Here is a 22,217-nt window from a genome sequence, read left to right on the forward strand (position 1 = left end):
ACACCCACTGAATACCAGCTGAAACCCCTCCCCCATGATTTTTTTTGCTCTACTATTAGTTAATGCTAAGTGATTAAAAAAATTAAGTTGTCATTTTTCCATACCCAGATAAACATTCTTAATCTCGGAAAGCCCCCAAAAGAAATAAGAGTTATCGCTGTTATTCATGAAGCATTCATGCCTTTAGTCACATTTTTATGGAGATATTTATGAAGGGGAGGGCCCCATACAAAAAAGAATTTAAAAAAACGCTGGTGGGATGGAGGAGGAAAAAAGATGGAAGACTTTGGGTGGGATACATGTGTCAAGTTGAATAACGTGGCTTGGATTTTAATCAGCGTAGAAGAGGGAGGCAGACCTTTGGGAATTGGGCAGATGATGACACTTCAGTATCTACTGGTCCTCCTCAGCCATGGCTCCGGACATCTGTCTGCTTCTACTGGAGCACAGAACAAGCTCATCTCTTGCATAACAAAGAGAAAAAGCAGATAGCACAGCTAGAGTCACTGTCAGTGTGTGTGAAAGTTGGGCTTGTATTTACCTCCTTGAAAATGGCGGCAGGCTAATGGAGCGGGGGTGTGCTGTTAAGACGAGTTCTCCTCTGATGACTTCCATCATCAGGTTCTGCAGAGTGTTCATCAAAATAGCCTCAGTCACATGAGCAGGAGCATGCTGAGACTGTAGTGTAGACTGCATTTGAGGCCTGTTTTCAGAACTTTCTCCCGTCCCCTTCCTGTCAATTGTCCCATTCAACAGAAAGGGAGGTTGAGGTGTAGAGGGAGAAGAAGAGGTTACACGTGTAGCGGGGCAGGGCAGCGATGGAACCCATGGGTACAGAGTGGGAGATATTTCTGTAGGCTTGTAAATACTAGGCTTGGAGGATAAAGCAATCAGAGACTGGATGAAGGCTGAATCATCAAGTATGTCCCTGAAATGACAGAGATGATCATTACTTGTTACAAAGCTCTTCTCTGTAAATCAAACTGTCATGAAATTGTCATTTCATATCAAACAGCTAAGTTTATGTGAGGTAAAAAGTCAGCCACGATATGTGTGTGAACCCTTGCAGAATATAATTTGGGTGTTACCTTAGAAAAGGGGATAGTATGTTCACAACAAGCTCTCTCTCAGGGCCATGTGGAGGTGTAAACGGACCAGCAGGGAGGGATGGGTCTTCAGAACGGCTTACAGGTGTCTGGACCTTATTCTGCTGAAGGTACCTGAAAGAAAAAAGGAGGTAAAAAAAATGACTGTTTCAGCTACATGATAGCAAGCAGATCTATATTTCTGTGAACTTTTCTTTTAGAAGCATAACATTTCAATAACTGCAAAGTCAGGTTATTTGCTCAGCTATATTAAGTGTGTAAAAGATGTTACCTGCAGAGCCTATTGTACTGATGAGGAAAGTGTCTGCAGTACTCCAGAAGCCCATGGGAGTGTGCTGTAACACTCAGCTGCAGCAGAGCAGGTTTGGGGGGAACAGGTCGCTTCCATACTTTTGCTTTTTCTCGCATCATTCGCCGCTCAGCTCTTGTTTGTTTAACACAAAGGCTGCCAACTGTTTCCCAACTACTGCTCGCACCAATGGGAGGAAGGGTCTAGAGGGGAAATAGAGAGGTAGATCACACAAATTATGCCCTCTAAAGTTTAGGTTTTTACATCACATTTAAAAGTTAGAAGGATAATAATGACTGGAAATAAAAGCAACCTTGTATTTTCTGAGTGGCGGCCCTTTTCTTGCAGGTGCTGCTAAAGGTTCCTGTATCCAGAATGAAATACAAGTTGAATACATTGAAAAAAAAGAAAAGAAAAAGTTACATCATTTTAAAATTTTCAAATTGTAAACAAATGATCAAACCTTATCAATCAAAAGTATTTGTCTCTCTGGGACATTTTTGTCTGTGATTATGAATTCATCTCGCTGTCTTTCTCTTTCATCTTCCCAGCGCTGCAAAGCTTCACGATATTCAGCAAGCGCAGCTTCCTGAGTAACCTGGAGAAGAGAGGGGAGGAATGTAACATTATGTGAAAAAATTGTCTGTCAAACCCGAAGTATAATTTAACAGAAAGTACGACCATCTGCCATTTATTACAGCCTTAATTATACAATGGCACATCTGTGGTACCTGACAGACCAAATCAAGCATATAAACGGTGGGGTAATCTGTAGGAGTGAAGTTAAGAACACAAAGAGCAAAGTCCCCGGGACCAAGACAGCCTCGCTCCGGATGCATCTGCACCACCTGACATAAGACATGTGCACAAGCGAAGCTGGTCAGAAAGGGTATAATACTTTTAGCTCCAAGTTTGAACTGATTCAAGAGGAAAACTTAACCTGCTGGTTGCTCTGCTGTGGCAGCTCCCACATATACTGAACAGTGTCTGTTAAGGACACATTGGTGAGGAAGAGGATACTTGGAGATTGCGAGGAAACAGCGATATCACCAAGAAAAACACTGTCTTCAGATAGGAATAACACCTGCACACACAGAGAAACTTTCATGGGCTGCTGGTATTCCAAAAAGATTAAAAAAGTCTTCTTAAATTATAATAAAAATAGTACACGAATGATACGGCAAAGACAAGGAACGTGCATTTGTTTTCCTAAACTCTGTTTATTCACATGTGAACTTACCTGTCCAGGAAAGGGCACCCTCTGAACACGGTGAATAGGAGCCTTACTATCACTGCATGTACAGGTTTCTGAGGAGCTCAGTGTTGGAGCATCAACCCCACATCCTTCAAACCTCACCAATGTCGACTCTCCATTCTGAATGTGGATCGGAACATCCATCTGGGGAAATGAAAAGATGGAAAAAGAGTAAATCACAGATTGCAGACAAAAATCATCACATCATTGTTAGCAATTTAGAAATCAATTTTAGGCTTAATCAATCATATGAGCTTAATGATAACAATGTAATAGAGAAAAACACTTTGTGAAGCATTGTACCTAACAGAATAAATGATGTGGAAGGACAATTCTCAAAAGCTTGCATAAGGTATAGAGAATATAGCTCAGTTCATACATGGTACATCTTAGCCTCCAGTGGAGCGAAGATCCATTCAAGCACGATGGTTTTTCCTGGAAGGACTTCTCCTTCTGGATTGAGGCAACCCAGTACCGGATGGTTAAAGTTGTCTAGCTGAAGCTGTGACAACACAGCTGTGTCTACTTCATAACGGACTGGCACTGCCCCACCATTGTGCAATTCATACATCTGCACAGTGAATAAATTCAGACAAATATTGAGACATTTTGTCAGGAACTTCGTACGACCTCAAGCTGTCATGGTGTTTTAAACATACAGTATAGAGTGCAAAAAAAATGTGCTTTTAGTTAAATATCAGAGAATCAAGCACACACCTGCCTTGGAGGACTGCAGTCCCCAATAGTTACAGAGGTGAAGACATGTTGATTGGAGGCAAAGTGGAGATATGGTTTATCCCTTTCCACAGTCACACCTTGAAAGTTCAGCTGCACACAGAAAAAACATCACATGGTTGAAGAAAATATTAAGATACAGCAAATTAAAGAGAGAATATTTGAATAGCACTCCTGAAGGGAACAACTGCAAATAACAGCAAAGAGGCTGATTCTGTTTAAATTTTGATTCTGCAGGAATTCGCAAGTACATTTTTATAATTGTGTTGCCAGAACTGAATAAATGCATGCCGGATATAAAACCTCACCATGATCTCTCTGCCGTAAGAGAGTTTGAACACAACAGGGAGCCGATTTGTTCCAACAAAGTCATGACTGTGAAGGAAAAGCATTATATAAAATAATGAGTGTATTCTTATCCATATAAGAGCAGCTTTGTACAAGACACGTCATTTGTATTCAAAACATTCATTGTCAGAAAATTTCAAACATAAAATCTTAAACTTAAACTTGACTTATATGTGCGTTTGCGCCATACACGGTGTAATAATCTCCGACCTGTATCTGAAGTGCACTGCACTCCTCTGACCAGGCAGTAAACTTCCAGAGCGAGGGGAAACCCTGAATAGTTGATTGTCTTGAACCTGTTAATAAAAAAAAAAAAATGTTTTATTTAATATGTTCTGAATCCTGAATATTTCCTATCCCAATTTATCCTAAAAGAAAATAATTCTTGATTTTTTTTTAATTGAAAGGAAATGTATGACCTTCATCTGGGACAGCTCTGTGCTGCTGAACTCCCCTGTTACTGCCCAGTACTCTAGCTCTATCTGTTGGTCCTCTGGAAATAAGAAAGCCCTAAAATCAAAGTTCAAATGAGGAACTGCACACATCAGTCTGGTCTCTTGTCCGTTCTATGGTATGACTTTACTATGTTTTCTGCAGTCTGTTGTTTACATACCAGTCCACAGGGTTAGAACCCGGGTTATGAAACATCAACACAAAATTTGAGGGGTCTGAATTCAGAGGAGCAGAACTGAAGTTGAAATCCAACAGGGCTTTGGTGAAAACTGAACAACTGTGGAGACCAGAGACAGAAAGAGAGGACACTGTCATGCACACACCCTGCATGAGCAATATCACTATTCCTGATGAGAGCCAATAAATTATGGGACTAATTATTCAATTTTCATGTATAATGAATCTTGAATTGTACATTTTGCATCAAACTAACTTGTGCTTGATGGGAGATCTAAAAGTCAGTTCTGCGGGGGAGGGGGTGGAGAGCAGGCGCTGATTTAGGCTGTCCAGTGAGAAGAGTTTCCACAAATGCAGCTTGCTTAGCTTGCCCACACTCCCACCAGAACATCCATCAATCACCTGTAAGGTGGGAAACACTCCCTTAGCTCGCACTTCACACAGTGCCTCAGAAGGGCCTGATGCAAACCCTGCAAAGAGACAGACAGATACAGACGGATACAGAGAGCTGAAAGTATTGAGAATTGAATAGTAGAATATATCAAGCTATGTTGTGTACATTAATCCTCTGTTTACCATTAGAATTTAGAATCTGGTAGCTGATGGTCCAGAGGTACTGGGCTTGTCTGCATGGTCTGAAAGTGGATCGGATTAGCATTGTGGAGTGTGAGGCGATGGTTCCCCTTTCACAGTCAAGTTGCAGGGCTTAAATGGCCAAATGGGACAAAATTAGTCTACCAGTGTGCAAACTACGTCCTGACCAGAATATAAGATGCACATGCAAATTTACAGAACTGATCAACATCACAATTAGAGTAAAACAATGATGAGAAAGGCCACAAAAGCTATTACCACTCTGCCCTGCTTCAGAGTCAGAAGAAGGGTGATTTTCTTGAAGTGTCTCCTGTACAGAGAGACAAAAAGAAACAGGACAGGGGCTGTTGTTCACAAGAGGAACCTCAACTGAGTAACAGCTTCCAACAAGAGTCTCCCCCATGTCCAGATCTGCTTTCTCTGCCTGAGAAAGACAAAAAGAAGCACACATCTTCAAATGTGTGGAACATTCATTTTAATTGGTGGAAACTGATTATATAAGCATCTACACACCAGCATATTATACAGTTCTCTGCAAACACAATTACAGTCTCACCTCTAAGAAGCCCTTGGAACCCATTCCAAAAACTTCAAGGGTAAGGTGTGACTTCTTTGATATATCACTCTGAAGTGGCCAGAAGGTGAGAGTTGGTTTGAATATGTATGTTTTCTCTGCTTGAGGACTGAAGGACCATATCTGGACCTGTAATAAAAATAAAGTAAACTGCTTAGTAAACCATTTTAATGAGTCATTAATGTGTGGCATGTGATATTCTCATAGTCTCTCACTGAGCTGTCATTTGGATGCAGTTCACCAGCATCTGGTTTGACAAAGATAAGGTCATGGTCTGGCTCTGGAATGTTCCACTGAAAGCTATCATGGAGAACAATCACAGGAAACCACAAATAAAATGAATGATGCTGAGATAAGTCAGAACAACAAATAATACACCGAAAATGTCAGAAAACAGGACCAGAATAACAACGGAAGAAAATAAAAGCAAGCAACCGCATAGGAAGGTGGCTTAAGTTCCTGATGCGATGGGTGCGCTGGGTTTGTGAACCCACAGCTGTTGGACGGAAATACAAATCGCTGCCACTTTCCAAAGACATACACGGCTTTTCCATCAAACTCACAACAGTCAATTCCTAAAAGAAAGAGACATATTTGCAAAGTAAAAAAGCATGAACAATGTGAATGAGTTTGAATGTCTAATGTCTTTGTGTAGTGTGGTACCCTTTTGAATTTAGCTGAATTGAGCTGTAAGGATAAGTTGAAGCCCTGTTTGGGACTGTCCTCTGTAGGAATTCTTCTAATGGTGAGGATTTGGTGATCCTCTGGCTGGATCAAACCACAGCTTGGCTGTAAACACACCGATTCTGCCAAAGGACAGTTTGATCTGTGGTCCAAGCAGAAAGTGACGGGCAGGTCTCCATCATTTTGCAGTAGCACTGTCCGATAGGAAATGGCACCAAGTGCTGGAAACACCTATCAAGAACAAGGTGACAGAGTAAATACAGAATCATTTTCATTGCGTAAGGATGTGGTGTTTAACAGAGTTTTCAAATAAACAATTTTTACTTTAACAATGTGTTGATGTGTTTCTTGAGACAGACAACAGGACGCAGTAGGTTAAAAGAAAACCCTAACCCTTCATATATTGAGAACTAAGTAAATGAAGGAATGGAACTAAATACATTTCATTTAGTGACATACTTGCACTTTCTGAGGTTTCAAACCTTTGTAGCCTCTGATAATCGAGATATCGTGTACGAGTTAACAGCTCCACCAAATGGTGATCCATCCTTCTTAGCTTGTCAAATGGTTTATTTTTCTAAATGTTTGAATATCTCCATACAAAAGAAAAATTATGAAAAAAGTATATGGCGTCACAGCTTCTTTTTTTGTTGATTTGTTGTTGTTGATTTTCCCCTCTTAAGCTTCCCATTACTCATCTCACAGGGTCTCAGATTGATTTGGTGTAGCTGTAAATAAAACTGTATTCAAAGTAATTCAAACTTGCACTTTCTCTAGCAACTGCAACAGTCATATGCTGCTTACATATTATTTCAGAACTAATAACCTAATAATTTCATAAGATATATCACACCCAAAGAGAACAAACCAGTACTTTTACTTTATTACTTTAGTCACATTTAGCTACTTATTTTTCATTGAAGAGTTTCATTTGTGATGGAATATTTTCACATTGCTATATCAGTGCTTTTACTTTCTTTTACTTTAGTCAGGGATCTAATAATAATGGTGAAACAGGTATTTTTGGATGTACTTGTGTCTCACCACTAGAGGAGGATTCAGGGAGCAGTTTGGGATAAAGTGCTCTTTGCCTGGCTGAAAGGAGTGGCCGATGACTCTGACAGTCACACACCAGGGAGGACACAACAGTCGCCGTCTTAAGTCAGGACTGTCCTGCAGCAGAGAGGTTTATAATAACTGCACAACAGCACCAAAACTTCACTCTGTTTACTTCTTACAACATGGATGAAAGACAATTCTCTGCAATTTTAACTCAAATAGGAGAATAACTATTGCTCACTGTTACAGACTGCTTATAGTAGGTTGGCAAAGAATACTACCTTGTGCTGTGCAAAGCACTCAAGTTGTGCTCCATGCAGGGTATTGAGCTTCTTGGGGTCATATGTCACACGGAATGAGGTGGACTTCAGTGGGGCGAGGTCACACGATGAGGGACAGATAGAGAATGGAGAGTCTTGGAGAAGAGTCCACACCAGGCTAGAACAGAATCCCATGTAATGTAGGCCTTATCAGTGAAGAACAAATCTAACTCTTAAATTTCAATAAGGAAAAAAAAAATGTTTAAAATGCAGCTGTCAGAAACCAAGATCCATGACAAGCAGAGCTACCTGAGTTTCCCTCTGGTGTGGTTTGTAATGGAAACAGACTGTGAGAAAGCAGATGAAGTATACAAAGAGGATGCCATTTTGTGATTAAACCACAGTTCATTTGGCACCACAGACACATGTGGAGATGAAGAACAGCTTGAAGAGAGAGGGTCCTTATATCCCATGCATGTTTGGTAAAATTCCTCCATGGGTGTGGTCGACATGACAGCGGCACTGCTTGGCTTTTGATTTGACTGCTAGACAATGACAAATAAAAAAAGACAATACTTTGTCCTTAATCAAAAACAGCTGCTGTTTACATGTGACTAAAAGTTTTTTTTTTTAAATTGAACAGGGAAATACTTTTTTTGGGGAAAAAATACCTCCTCTGTGCAGAAGTGCGTCCCCTGCTGGTCTATGTGTGTATCACAGTCTTGATGTTGGACACTGGCAGAGTCTGATGAGTCCTGTCTGCGGTACCAGTGAAGCTTGTACAGAACCAAGTGTTCAGGTTTCAGAATGGCTGGTTTCAGGAGCTCCGAGTAACAGGTCCCAATCAGGTCCAGAAATAATGGATCCTAAAAGGATGAATAAGTAAGATGGTCGATTGTCTTAACTATGTTTGTCTACTTTTTATGAGTGTATACGGAGTTGCATATCATACCTTGTGCAGTATGAGGCATGTCACTCTCCTGTAGTGTGCCATAGGGTGTGTGGGTCTATAAACTGCCCTCAGTGTGGTATGACTCTGTGGGGGCACAGTGCCACTTGCTGGTAGAATGCTGAATACACTGTTCCCACAGTCAATATCCCATTGGTAGATAGCCTCAACAGTGGAAGAATTAACCAGCTTCACTGTCTGTACTACTGGTCCTCTTTCTTCAACACATCCAAAGTCCACCACAGAGGAGGACAAGGAAACTTTGGGACCTTAGTAGAAATAGATTTTTTTCACTATGTCAGAGGAGCATACACTTCATTTTGTAAGAATAAAAATAAACATTGGATTTTTAAGTTGTGTGCACGTCCTTTTTACCTCTACAATTTCCAATAAGTTTGAGCTGAGTTTCATTGAGTGCCCCTCTATATTTTAGAGTCAAGTACTCAACAGAGAAAGTGTCCACCACAGCAGGAGAATAAGTGGCCGTGGCCCGTAGTGATCCACCAGGAGCCACCTCACCCTTAGTGACATCACAGCTGAATTCTGACTCCAACATGGCTGCCACACCGGGCAGACGTGACAGAGAAAAAAACACATTTACCTGATGGAGATGAGTGAAAGGAGAGATGTGAGAGAAGAAAGCGAAGAGTGTACATTTGAGTCTGTGTATGTATCTGTATTACCCACAGGAGATGGGTTGAAGAGGTCAAAATGTTTACGTAAACTCTGACCGACTGCCACAGACCCAAAGTGCAGCACCGGATAGTCCTCCTCATCTTTGCTCGTGGGATTTCTTATCTGAAGATATGGGTATTTCGCTGAAAATATAGCAAGTTAAAGTTGTTGGGATCCTCACATCCTTACGCATAGTTTTCTGAGATTAAGAATATACCAATATAATTTGGTTCAATCCATAACACAGACCCCCATTTTTGATACATTAAAAAAAAGCTGCACTTCACACGAATATGAAAAAATGCATCTTTGTTCACATTTGCACACACAGAAAAATCTGTAATTTAGTTTTTGTTTTTTGTTTTTTTCAAATTAAGCACTTGTTTTATGATTTACATGTAGACATAATGCATATTGATATATGTAACTAAGGAGAGAAGTGGGGTTTAACATATGACCACAAGCACACCACAATTTACACTTGAACTGCAAACTGTGCCCACGAGAGTAACTGTGGAGGTACTGATCATACTGTCTATTGTAGCAATCAAAGTGTATGTCTGCTCAAGATGTCAGAATTCTACTCTTGTTAACTACTTATTCATGTTCGGTCTCACTCGTACCTAGTCCCTGTAAAATCACAGTGCAGCAGCTTTCCGCCTCGTTCCCTTCCTCTCCAAATCTGCAATGTGCCTGCTGCTGGTACACCCGCGCTTCTTGTGGCAGAAAGACCGCCGTGATGTGACACTCCTGTCTGGGTTTCAGCACGCCTTGCTCTGGTCTCAGCTGGAACGGCGCTGGACAATCCCACTGGAATGACGTCTCGAGTTTACTGTGGGAGTAAAATTTGCAGAAACAGAAAAAAATTAAAAAGGCCTATACATATTAACTGGAAATAACTTTCTTGCTGCACACCACAAAATGTGGATATACATAAGTAAAGACATACAAATATACAGTAACAAGATTTAGAGGTACCTAATGTTTTTTAGCAGGAAATTAATTTGCGATGAGTGCTGAACAGCACAGAGCGGGAGCATCACAGATTCAGGCGTCTCCAGGGTATGATGAGGGAGGATGGCACGGAGGCATACTTGAAAGCTGCCCTCCTTACTGTGAAACTCAATGCTGTCCTCATATTCACACTGTCCCACGCGGTCAGATAGACACACAAAGCGTTACATTGGCAGATAACATGAAACAAGAGAAGTGGATTACTTTCTATTTATGTAAATGGTCATATTTCATTTTTGCATCCTAGAGGGACAATCTGTTATTCCATTTAGTACTAGAATGTGTTACCCTTTGGAGTGGTCTAAAGGTGACCAGCATGGAGAAAGAAGTCCCTGGGCTGAGAACAACTATCTGAGAAATTGAGGTTGAGAAAAATTTGGACCCTGGAGGTCTGTAAGGTAGAAAGAGGGGCAATGTTACCTTGTGGATCCCGAGTGTTTAGCTTGTGACTGAGTATGTTTGTGCATTTATAAGACCTTATGTGCAGTTTCTGCAGCTTGAGATGAATATTCTTTAACACCAGTGTCTTGGTGAACTCTCTTCCCAGGTCCCAGTCATCCCATATCAGCTCTGGCCTAGTTTCCACACCTAAGAAGCAGCTTCTCCGGCCCGTGGCTTGTGTTTGGTACTTCCCACCCTGTCGTCTGGGTTGAATCCCTGGGTTCTGTAAGGTGGGGTGATGTAAAAAATTGTTTTTAATAAAGTTTTAGTAAAATTCTTTTATTTTAAATGAGAAATATATCTATCAAGATTAAATGCTTATACTGGACTGAAATAATCATTAACCAATAGGTACTTCAAAAAAGGGAAAGTTATTTTCAGGTAACACTTGAACTTATTACAAAACAAGTGGCCAACAAAAATGAAAAGTAACCCTCTAAATTCAATTTGCAAAAAAAAAAAACCCTGAAGAATCAAAAGAGCATCTATCACTATAAGGACAATGCGGTGCTTCCACATCCATTGTTTTACTCAAATAAATATTTGACTGACTAGAATGGACTCATAATTCAGTTTTGTACACAGCTGTATGTATGTCAGAACAGCTATTGAACAGACGAGGCAAGTAATATGCCCCTTTTTGAGGCCAAATGAAATAAACAATAAAGACAATGATAGCTTTAGATATGATAATACTACTTTATTACTTAATGAGAGTGCCATTCCAACTTAAACGTAACTCAGAAGCAGGAGTCACAAGTCATTACAGAGGCCAATAACACATTATTTAGACATTACTTTGTTGTCTTTTCCTGAGGCGGAGGACATCCATGGAGCTACTGACCCAAAAGGCTCAGGACCTCGTGCGCCAGCTAACATGACTGGGGAAAAACAGGAAGGCATTTCACATCTACAAAGTATATAGTGCAGACAGGCTTTTGCAAGAAGTTTTCTACGTTAAGACTGTGTAATTTTACACTATTACGTTCTCCCTCGAAGAGCTAGCAGTCCTACCTAATGAAACCTAATATTAAGCTTGAAGAGTGTTTTCAAACCGACAGTTTTACATTCGGGTATTACACGGCTAACTTACTCACTCATAGTGTAGAAACCCTACGACTACACATAGTGTTCTGCTTCAACGCATTGGTGTAATTACACTCTAACAGCATCCTTACCTTCGGTGAAAAACAAACACCTCAGCTACTGGATTTTATTTCATTGGAGTAACGAAAACACCACTGAGTGAAGTTTGTCAGTTACTGCGTCTCCATGGTAACCCGCCATTGTTTGGGTCGTCATAGAAATGACAGCAACCAGCGGGGGACAATTTAGAATTAGAAAACAGGAAGTAATTTAAAAAACAGACAAACACATTCCACCCTACAACGAAATCAGTAAAATATTGCCCTTTCAGTGAAAAATTTCATACGTCCATTCATACTTTCAGTTCGAATAAAATTTGCTCAACACACACTCATGAATTCAGCTTTATTTATTCTTTTAAAACTACCCGTCCACAAATTTCTAATGTCACTTTTAAGAGAAAATATATTAAATTATATGTAGCCTATAAAAAAAATAATAAAAAAACATGTTAACAGCAAACGTAAATACTATGTGTGCAGAATTTCAATGGCTCGAATTAAATATACCATACAGTACCGATAAGATGATAAAGCAAAACAGCATCCAACAGTCCAAATTTCCTTATTCATATGGCGAGCACTTTGTAAAAGACCAAGAAGTGTGGATAATGGCTCTTTTGACAACAACTGTGTCCAAGTATTTTTTATTCATTCATTTTAATCTGTTTGTGCATCACCTTGGAGAAATTAAATCAATTTATTAATTTAAGTGCATGTACATGAATCCATTCATTTACTATACAGTTCCTGTTTTATCCTGTAGAGGGCAACACTGAACTCCCAGCTTCAACTGGGCTGAAGGTGGAGGAACACCCTGATTGGACAGGTTGCCAGTCATTCAAAGGGTCAAGCCAGATAAACACACAACCATGCATATTCCTACACACATATATGGCCATCTTACAATCACCATCCCACCTTATGTAGCATGCGTGTATTTTAAACTTTAGGAGAAAAGTCACACAAGTACAGGGTGAACATTAAAACTCCAAAAACAGCTCCAACAAGGAACCTACTCGCTGTGGGGCAGCTGTGTGAACCACTGCACCACATTTACTCATTTACAACTATTTTGTTTCTCTGTCACAATCATAAGTAAATCACAGATAATTTATACATAAGCCAGAACTGATTAAAAGGTCATAAGGCAAGGATGGATTGTTATCATATAATTAAATGTCCGGGTAGAAAAAGATGGCACTATCCTGGTTTTATCAAATAATCATGCAGTCCAGAGAGCAGAAGTCAGAACACATTAATGTGGGAGGTCAAGGTGATGGAAAATACGCCATAATATTTTTGCACCTCCTTGCACTGTGTGTTGTAATTTCATACATAATAAACACAACTACATTTAATAAGAGCATGCTTAAGTTTGCAACTAAGGAAAAACTCCACTCCTTTTTCCAGGAGCTCTTTTCTCCATCGCCTCTTCTGTGTAAGCGCTGTAACTCCTCAATCCTCCTCCTGCATGCCTTGTCAAGCCAACAGAGCTCAAGGAGCCACCCCTCAGATCCCCTATCTCCTCTTTTTCATACGCATCCTCTCCCTCTATCTCCTCTTCATCCTCCAGGCCCGAGCTGTGAGAGTCACCATGAGGCTTGATACTCTGTATATCCACCCTGGTTCTTTCTGCGTCCATCAGTGAGGTTGCAGCTATTTGTTCCTTGGCTTTGCGACTTCTCTTCCACTTCATACGTCTGTTCTGGAACCAGATCTTCACCTAAGAATTGAATTAAAAGAATAAATGAAATATTTAAGAGAATAAGAGTAAAATATTTGAAAGTATGCTATCCTGTTAGAAATGAAAAGCGGTGGGATAAATAATAGAAAATCAATTTCTAATTCTCTGTTGTTTTTTAAAAATGTTGTATACACTGACTGGCTGAATTACAGGTAAACTTATTTCAAATCACTATTCTTTTAAGTACCACAGGGCAGGTAGTGAGATAACAAAAATGCAATAATATAGTAAACTGCTTTTTTTTTCTTTAGTTTTTTTCTAACCTGAGTCTCTGTTAGCATGAGCAAGGTTGCCACTTCAAAGCGTTTTGGCCTGGATAGGTACTTGCTTAGCTTAAACTGGTTTTCCAGTTCCAGGAGCTGCTGACTAGTGAAAGCTGTCCTGGGCCTCCGACACTTCCCAAGCAGAGCTGCCTGACCCGGAGCTGAGAGGGGGGAGAATAGAAACATCAAATTGTTCATAAAATAGACATCTCAATACATGTATTTGAACAAAAACAAATATTGTCACCATTGTGACCTACCTGTGAGTAAAAGGCCTACTCTTAGACATAGACAGAGAATCTAAACAATTAAAGAAAGACAGAGAGAGAGCCAAATCCTAAAGTGCCCAGATGAGTATTTGGACACCACAGACCAACCTGCCTGTACATCATAGTGTCCCTTAACATTTATTGCCATAAGGGAATTGCTTTGGAGGAGGGTAATAAACAATAACAGAGGTCCATTACCTTAATGAAAAAACTATAAATATTATCAATTGATTAAGTGAAAGAACTCAGGTGTTACCGTCATGTAAAAGTTGCATCTTATCTATATGACTAATTGTCCAAAAGTGACAGAATGTCAATGTCAAAACTAATGCCAACAAAGCTTTTAAATCAAAATATAAAATGAGATCACATATTATTATTATTACAGTTATTAGTATTACTATTGTAATTATTTATCCTTAAAAAAAAAAAAAAAAAAAAAACAAGAATGGACTCATTAAACCCATTTTCATCATTTTGCAATAACTTTACTCGACATATTCTGAGTTCGAGAGACACCAAACTGGTTAGATGTTGTCACCTTCAATTATTGCAAGTAAAAAGTAGGTTTTCAAAAGCACTCACCGCCATATTCCAGTCTGGGCATTATCATTCCTGCCCTGATCCACGCCTCCGGGGGCAGCGATGAGGCCATGCTTCCCCCTTTCATTTGCTCCGTGTATGGCTGAACCAGCTGTCCGAAGCCAGTACACATGAAGGCGGGATGCTGCCCTCCGAGGGCCGCCAAAGGGTATATGGATCCTGGGTGCACTCCGATGAGACCCACTTGATGCAGAGCAGCGAACCCTGACTGGGATAGGTTGAAGAAATGGGATTTGGAAAGGACCCCTGGCGGGGCAAGAGATGGGTTTGTAGGGTTTGAATGAGGGGAGGGTGACTCTGAGTCGCGGGTCGTCACTGGACTCTCATCCGGGCTCCCGCTGTAAAACAGTCCCGGAGACGCACCGTTGCTGTCCGTCCTCTGTTCCACGCCATGCGCCAGAAGTGCATCAATGCGAAAGTTCTTGGATTTCTCAATCGTGGCAGTCATTCTGACCCAAAACGCACCCTATAAACAGCGAACTGTAATATAGAAAAGCGCACTTAAATCCAGATGTCTAAAGTAAACTTGATAATAAACTTTTTGTAATAGCTTAACTTTAAACTTGACTCTATTTTCTAAACATATTATGTAAGCCGTCAAACAAAACGCAAACTCTTATAGCCTACAGTCATTCTTTCTTCTGAAGGAAATTTCAGCCACTACTTCAGCCACCCCTGCAGTGAGCTTTAAAATTACTGGCACCCAATGGCACCATAAAATCTGCTCAGCTGTGATTGGCCAGAGCTCTGCAACACGGGGACGGGATATTCAAACACTAATGGGTTAAATGGCCACCTCTTCAAGCACTCCTTTGAATAGTTACATTGGATTAAGAGTTTCAGTGTGTATCTAAGCGTTGGATGTTGGAAATACCCCTCAAGCATTTAAGTTCTGATCATTTCAAATACTGTTCAGTTGTGCAGTTTTTTCCTTTTTATCACATTTGATTCCTACAAGAAAGTTAGTGTGTCCTTTAGCCTTTCCACCTTCCACTCTCTTTGTTTATCTCTATCTATGTTTGCCATATTTCACCTCTTATTTGATCCCTGCTTCAGGTAAGGTTGATGTGTGGTTTTCTCACACACTATCTCACACTTACGTGTTATATTGCACATCCAGCTTGCAAGGCACTCAAACACTCTAGAAAACTATTGCTGCAATCTCCAGGACTAAATTAATCTTTTTACAGCTAATTCTTCATTAAACTTTATTACCTGACATCAACACAGCCGTTCTTATCAGCAGTTGCCTCTGTGATTACCAGTCATCACCACACCATGAAGCATATAAATGGGTTGTAAACTGTAAGAAAGCAAACTTATTTTCTCTCCTTGCAGGCCACAGCCGCACACAAAGTATGGAAAGGTGACGAAACCCTGATGTTTGTTCTCTCACTAAAAAGCCAGATACATGTTACACTGGAAGGAAAGCATCTTCCTGTCAACACAAACAACATCTGCTCTGGAAAAAGTACCTCAATCAAAGGTTTAGATAGAGTTATCAAATTTCACTCACAGGATTCACTCTCCATTGATGTAGACTTTCACCGCAGTCAACAGTGGTGATTTCCTGCTGGACTGTACAGGACTGATAAGAGCAGGTCATATACCTGGGAAAACAAACCTCCTCATGTCAAAGACAAACACGCCAGCACCTGCTGAACTGTCCTACATCACCTAAAAACTAAACAGCCCATGTGCTTCAAGCTGCAAAGTGTGTGCCGGCATGTGGTATACTGCATATATGTATGTCTCCACCAAGTCCATTAGTTCAGAGAAGAAATCATATTAGTTTAAATTGTTATATCTGTACATATCAGATAGCTGGAGACTGAACTAGTCCAAAGAGCTCATACATTCTGTTAAAGGGAAAGTTCCATTTTTTAAACCTGGACCTTATTTCTGGTGAAATGGTGAAATGAAGGAGTTTCGTTCCTTATTGAGAGGCTGCATTGGCCTTGCCCCGTTCACTCCCGTTATAATATACGCAGATATATTTTCTAAATAGCTTCCGAACGACTCCGGGTGACACCAAAATGTTATCAATGAGTAAATGAACATATATCCAGCAAGAAATAAGGTCCAGGTTTAAAAAAATAGACCTTTCCCTTTAAAGTATCAGCAGCCTCTTTCGATCACACACAGGCGTTTTCACATGCCCCTTTAATCCAAATCCAAATAGAAACATGTATAAAAGTGTACATTACGACAATTCACTGCACCCAAACTTTCACCTTCCAAGACGCAAGCTTTGATTTTAGCATGCATTCGTAATTTCTCCAGGCTGTCGTGAATGAACAGAACCAAAATATAAGCGCTGTCTTTGAACAGGAAGCAGTTTTTGAGAAAAAAATTGTCCTCATATGGGCACCCTGGGATCATTTCATGACTCATATGAGGACACAGTTCTCAAGAGGATATCTGTTTTCTAATTCACGGCGTGCACATGTCATGCAAGATTGAAACAATAGCATTTATTGTCTTCACGGTAAAAGGGGTGGTGTATAAAATGTAACTGTAACATATTGTATAATAAAAAAAATAAAAAATAAATAAAACTAGAAAGCTGCAAGCAGCTGTGAGCGGGACCGAGGTGTGCGTACGTTGGGATGTGCGCACGTTGGGGCATGCGCTGGACGCTGGAGCCGCAGCTCTGCCCACACACACGATACCCTCTGCGTACGTACGAGCACATAATAACTCCAATGCGGAGGGGTTTTTGAAAATTTCTAGGGGGCGCCACTGAGCCATTTTGCTCAGCCCACACACGATACCCTTCACATACGAACGAGGTCATCAGGGTGGACGTGTGTGCCAAGTTTCATTAAGTTGCGATGATGATAAGGCTTTCAAATCACAAACGCCATCACACGATTGTCACCGCCTGGCCACGCCCACACCGTTCAGAGTTTGGAAAAGCTTCTCAAGAGTTTTCTTCCCCCCTAGCTTAAGAGTAACCTGGCCAAGTTTGAAGATTTTAGCATTAAATATGTAGGAGGAGTTTGATCAAATGCGAGGTGTGAAAAAAAAAGATGTTTCCAACCACCAGCAGGTGGCGCTATGGGTGGATGTCACTATGATAATATGTACGCGTTCAGGCTGGGTCCAGCATTCACCGTATGAAGTTTGGGACAGATTGGATAATGTATGTGGGAGTTATAAGCAACTTAATTTGTTGTGGCGAGTGATGGCGAGTCATAGAACTTTGAGGCGTCGCCACGCCCACGCCCTTTGAGGTTTGAAAAAGTTTCTCCATGAATTTTTCCCCCCATGTCTTAAGAGTAGCCTGGCCAAGTTTGAAGTCTGTAGCATGAAATCTGTAGGACAAGTTCGATCTTATACAAGGTGTAGAATCGGTCAAAAATGGCACGAAAACGCACTTTCCATCCAAAATGGCCGACTTGCTGTGGACGTGGGACCATGGCGGCATGAGACTTTTTTGTGCGTCTGGGCATGATGAATGAGTGTACCGAATTTCGTCGTCCCACGCAAAACTAACCCCAATGTGTGGACCATTTTTAAGTACCCTAGGGGGCGCCACTGAGCCACTTTGCTCCGCCCACACACGATACCCTTCACATACGTACGAGGTGTTCAGGATGGACGTGTGTGCCAAGTTTCATGACGTTGTGATGATGATAAGGCTTTCAAATCACAAACACCATCACACGTTTTTCACCGCCTGACCACGCCCGAATTGTTCAGAGTTTGGAAAAGTTTCTCCATGAATATTTGCCCCCATGTCTTAAGAGTAACCTGGCTAAGTTTGAAGCTTGTAGCATTAAATCTGTAGGAGGAGTTTTATAAAATGTGAGGTGTGGCAAAAAATGACATTTCCGACCACCAGCAGGTGGCGCTATAGGAGGATGTCACTATGATAATATGTACGCGTTCAGGCTGAGTCCAGCATTCACCGTGTGAAGTTTGGGACAGATTGGATAATGAGTGTGGAAGTTATAAGCGACTTAATTCTTCATGGCGAGTCATAACTTTGAGGCGTCGCCACGACCACGCCCTTTGAGGTTTGAAAAAGTTTCTCCATGACTCTTTCCCCCCATGTCTTAAGAGTAATCTGGCCAAGTTTAAAGCTTGTAGCATTAAATCTGTAGGACGAGTTCGATCAAATGCGAGATGTGGAAAAAAAGAGATGTTTCCGACCACCAGCAGGTGGCGCTATAGGTGGATGTCGTTATGATAATATGTATGCGTTCAGGCTAGGTCCAGCATTCACCGTATGAAGTTTGGGACAGATTGGATAATGTATGTGGGAGTTATAAGCGACTTAATTTGTTGTGGCGAGTGATGGCGAGTCATCGAACTTTGAGGAGTTGCCACGCCCACGCCCTTTAAGTTTTGAAAAAGTTTCTCCATGAATTTCCCCCCCCATGTCTTAAGAGTAACCTGGCCAAGTTTGAAGTCTGTAGCATGAAATCTGTAGGACAAGTTCGATCTTAAGCAAGGCGTGGAATCGGCCAAAAATGGCACGAAAACGCACTTTCCATCCAAAATGGCCGCCTTCCTGTGTACGTGGGACCATGGCGGCCTGAGACTTTTTTGTGCGTCTTGGCATGATGAACAAGTGTACCGAATTTCGTCATCCCAAGCGAAACTAATCCTATTGCGGGGACAATTTTTAACCATCGTAGGGGGCGCTACAGAGCCAATGAGCGACTCCCAAAGATATAATGTTTAGATTCTTTCATGTCGTCGACTGGCACGTGGCGCTCGCAAAATTTCCTGAGTTTTCGCATACCTTTTGCAAAGAATAAGAAAGAAAGAAAGAAAGAAAGAAGAAAGAAAGAATAATAATAAACCTTACAGATACAATAGGGTCCTTGCAGTTTCACTGCTCGGTCCCTAATAAAAAAGACCGTCAAGCCTTTAAAAAAAAAAAAAAAAAGTACATGAGTACAAAAAGCAGCTGATACTAATGTGAAACTTATTCTTATCTTTCCTCTTTCGTTTTACCAAGAATTAGTGATTGAACAGTCAAATGTTGTGGCATTTATCACAAACTAAATATTTCACATCAAAGGATACATAATTCTTTCCCACTGCCTTTGATTTCCACAATTATGTATGATGTAAAATAGAGCTAAGGGTGTAAAAGTCTGCTATGGAATAATTAACACTCTGTGATCTGTTAAACATTAAATAAGCAAGCAAGAAGGATATATGCACAGTTTATAAAGTTTGCACAGCGTGTCCAGATATCAAAGCACAAATGTCACATCATTTGAGGTTATGTAGATTTAAGGACACAACATCTGAAATTCAACAGCTCTGGGTGATATTTGTGGTGATAAAATGATATTAAGATTTATGGTGATTGGTTTGTTGCATTACAGTAATAACCCTTAACAAAATAGTCTGTGTTTGGATAATCCATGCACATAGAGTTTAACAAACAGATTTTTACCACTGTCAGAGCCAAATGTGACTGAGTGTAACAGACAGAGAGACGGTACAAAGCAGCAGATGGACAGAGAAACTGTGCCGAGTGTCAAGGTCAAAGATACTCTTGTGCTTGGAGATGGAGCCATATCTAATATAAACATAAACAGAATGGTTACATGCAGCTATCCAAGTGCCACTGTCTCTGACATCACAAGATTACTACCAGAGGTACTGGCAAAACACCAAGGGGTGAAACAACTGATTGTGCACGTTGGTGCAGTGGACATCAGAGAGAATCAGTCTGAAATCTTAAAAAAAGACTTTGAGAAACTGTTTGAGAGTCTTGATAAAGTGACAATACCAACATTCATAAGTGGACCTCTCCCAAACATCGACAGGAGGATCAACAAATTCAGCCGGCTGCTTCAGTTGAACACATGGCTGTCCAAAGTCTGTGAGTCCAGAGGACCTCATTTCATTGAGAACTTTAATCTTTTCTGGCAAAGAGATGATCTCTTTCAAAGAAAAGGCCCACACCTGAACAGAGGTGGAGTGAGACGACTGACGGATAATCTTCTCCACGCTCTGAGGCATGAGAAGGGGCCAGGACCAGGACAAGGACCAGGACCAGGACCAGGACCAGGACCGGGTCCTGTGCTGCCGCCAAGAGAGAAGACGAGCCAGAGAAGAGCTCCTGCCTCGCCACCCAAGGACCCAGCAAAGGATTCAGCCACAGCAGCCACAGCAGCACCTCCAGCATATTCAGCAGCTCCACCATCGCCTTCACCACGGCCCTCACCACAGGCCTGGGACCCACCTGCTGCATCTACACCCTCCAGAGATGTTTCACCATCGTTCTCTTCTCCACCGTCACCCAGGAGATTGCCTGATCACCTTGAAAGCTTGGTGAAATCGGGGATTAAAATGGTTCCTCTCACGCCAAACATGGCAAGATCAAGAATTCTATCCTCAAAGAATCATCGAGCCCCTCTCCCTCCCCAGCCTACTCCATCGACCAAAGCTCCCCCAGCTTGGCCCCCACCACCGGTGCCCACAGCTGTCATTTCCAACAGCGTCAATGCTGTTGTCTAGGACGCTAAGGGCCTCTGTGTTGGTAAACACCATCTCAACCAGAGGTCCAAGGATGGAGTGAAGAGAGGGACAATCAGACTGTCCAATCAGAGAAATCTTATCCATATACCTTGCAAGAACACAGCATCCAGTTCAACTATAACTAATCTCAAACACGCAGTACTCAATGTCAGATCTTTAAGTAACAAATCATTCTTAATTAATAGTTTTATTTCCTCTCCTCTTCTAAAGAAGAGCAATCTTGATGCCACAGTACTGAACAACTACCGGCCCATATCAAACCTGCCATTCTTAGGCAAAGTCCTAGAAAAAGTTGTATACCAACAGCTTAGTGACTTTCTCCTGTCTAACAATGCTTTTGATACTTTCCAATCAGGCTTTAGGCCACACCACAGCACTGAGACAGCTCTGATCAAGGTGACAAATGACATCCGCCTGAACACAGATGCAAGTAGAGTCACAGTCTTAGTTCTGCTGGACCTGAGTGCTGCCTTTGACACAGTTGACCATGCGACCTTATTACAGAGGTTAGAAGACTGGGTGGGAATCTCTGGTCGTGCTTTAGACTGGTTCAAGTCATATCTGGAGGACAGGAAATATTTTATTGAAATCGGTAACTGTGTCTCAGACCAAATGGCTATGACCTGTGGGGTTCCAGAGGGGTCAATCCTGGGACCCGTATTGTTCAATCTGTACATGCTTCCATTAGGCCAGCTAATACGCAGCTATAATGTGTCCTACCACAACTATGCAGATGACACTCAGATCTACGTGTCACTGACAGCAGGAGAACACGGGCCTGTAGATACACTGTGTCACTGCATCGAACAGATCAGTGTGTGGATGCAAAACAATTTCCTCCAGCTAAACTCAGACAAAACTGAAATCATTGTCTGTGGCCCACAGAAACAAAGAGAAAGTGTTATCAGTCACCTTAAGACTCTCTCTCTAAAACCTAACGATCAAGTTAGAAATCTCGGGGTAATATTGGATTCAGACCTGAACTTTAACAGCCACATTAAATGTGTAACATCAGCAGCTTTTTACCATCTAAAAAACATTGCCAGAATCAAAGGAATAGTGTCTAA

General features: G+C 41.2%; 2 protein-coding genes across 3 annotated transcripts; both read right to left on the bottom strand.

Moving 5' to 3' along the window:
* Positions 1 to 21: 21 nt before the first annotated feature.
* cfap65 (cilia and flagella associated protein 65) lies at positions 22 to 11,845 on the bottom strand. Of its 2 annotated transcripts, none has more exons than XM_075478814.1 (35): positions 11,792 to 11,845; positions 11,412 to 11,494; positions 10,649 to 10,836; positions 10,461 to 10,563; positions 10,137 to 10,303; positions 9,782 to 9,990; positions 9,171 to 9,301; positions 8,859 to 9,084; positions 8,487 to 8,752; positions 8,206 to 8,400; positions 7,844 to 8,079; positions 7,556 to 7,712; positions 7,260 to 7,388; positions 6,195 to 6,446; positions 5,967 to 6,106; positions 5,747 to 5,831; positions 5,514 to 5,660; positions 5,216 to 5,381; positions 4,940 to 5,068; positions 4,620 to 4,833; positions 4,347 to 4,463; positions 4,153 to 4,243; positions 3,944 to 4,029; positions 3,694 to 3,760; positions 3,368 to 3,478; positions 3,030 to 3,221; positions 2,636 to 2,794; positions 2,336 to 2,479; positions 2,127 to 2,243; positions 1,859 to 1,993; positions 1,709 to 1,759; positions 1,378 to 1,598; positions 1,089 to 1,220; positions 542 to 928; positions 22 to 436 (listed from the first exon to the last, which is right to left on the bottom strand). In XM_075478814.1, exons 2-35 carry the CDS (start codon positions 11,490 to 11,492, stop codon positions 394 to 396), a joined length of 5,274 nt encoding a protein of 1,757 aa, XP_075334929.1. In that variant the 5' UTR covers positions 11,493 to 11,494; positions 11,792 to 11,845; the 3' UTR covers positions 22 to 393. The 2 variants fall into 2 exon arrangements, with proteins under 2 accessions (XP_075334929.1, XP_075334928.1); XM_075478813.1 differs by having other exon boundaries at positions 22 to 439.
* A 1,297-nt stretch (positions 11,846 to 13,142) lies between these two features.
* LOC142396262 (uncharacterized) lies at positions 13,143 to 15,088 on the bottom strand. Its single transcript, XM_075478816.1, has 3 exons — positions 14,623 to 15,088; positions 13,769 to 13,929; positions 13,143 to 13,484 (listed from the first exon to the last, which is right to left on the bottom strand). The coding sequence occupies exons 1-3, from the start codon at positions 15,086 to 15,088 to the stop codon at positions 13,143 to 13,145; spliced, it is 969 nt and encodes a 322-aa protein (XP_075334931.1).
* Positions 15,089 to 22,217: the final 7,129 nt, after the last annotated feature.

This window comes from Odontesthes bonariensis, chromosome 12, assembly GCF_027942865.1.
Source record: "Odontesthes bonariensis isolate fOdoBon6 chromosome 12, fOdoBon6.hap1, whole genome shotgun sequence".
Classification (NCBI taxonomy): domain Eukaryota; kingdom Metazoa; phylum Chordata; class Actinopteri; order Atheriniformes; family Atherinopsidae; genus Odontesthes; species Odontesthes bonariensis.

Excerpts from the sequence above, each read along its gene's own strand:
- LOC142396262 (XM_075478816.1), bottom strand. The coding sequence starts at position 15,088 with ATGACTGCCACGATTGAGAAATCCAAGAACTTTCGCATTGATGCACTT. Across the intron at positions 13,930-14,622 it reads GCCCAGACTGGAATATGGCG|CTCCGGGTCAGGCAGCTCTG; the intron begins GTGAGTGCTTTT and ends CCCCCCTCTCAG. Across the intron at positions 13,485-13,768 it reads TCATGCTAACAGAGACTCAG|GTGAAGATCTGGTTCCAGAA; the intron begins GTTAGAAAAAAA and ends TTCAATTCTTAG.
- cfap65 (XM_075478813.1), bottom strand. The coding sequence starts at position 11,492 with ATGTTAGCTGGCGCACGAGGTCCTGAGCCTTTTGGGTCAGTAGCTCCA. Across the intron at positions 4,244-4,346 it reads GGTTCTAACCCTGTGGACTG|GGCTTTCTTATTTCCAGAGG; the intron begins GTATGTAAACAA and ends CTTTGATTTTAG. Across the intron at positions 1,221-1,377 it reads CAGTACAATAGGCTCTGCAG|GTACCTTCAGCAGAATAAGG; the intron begins GTAACATCTTTT and ends TTTTTCTTTCAG.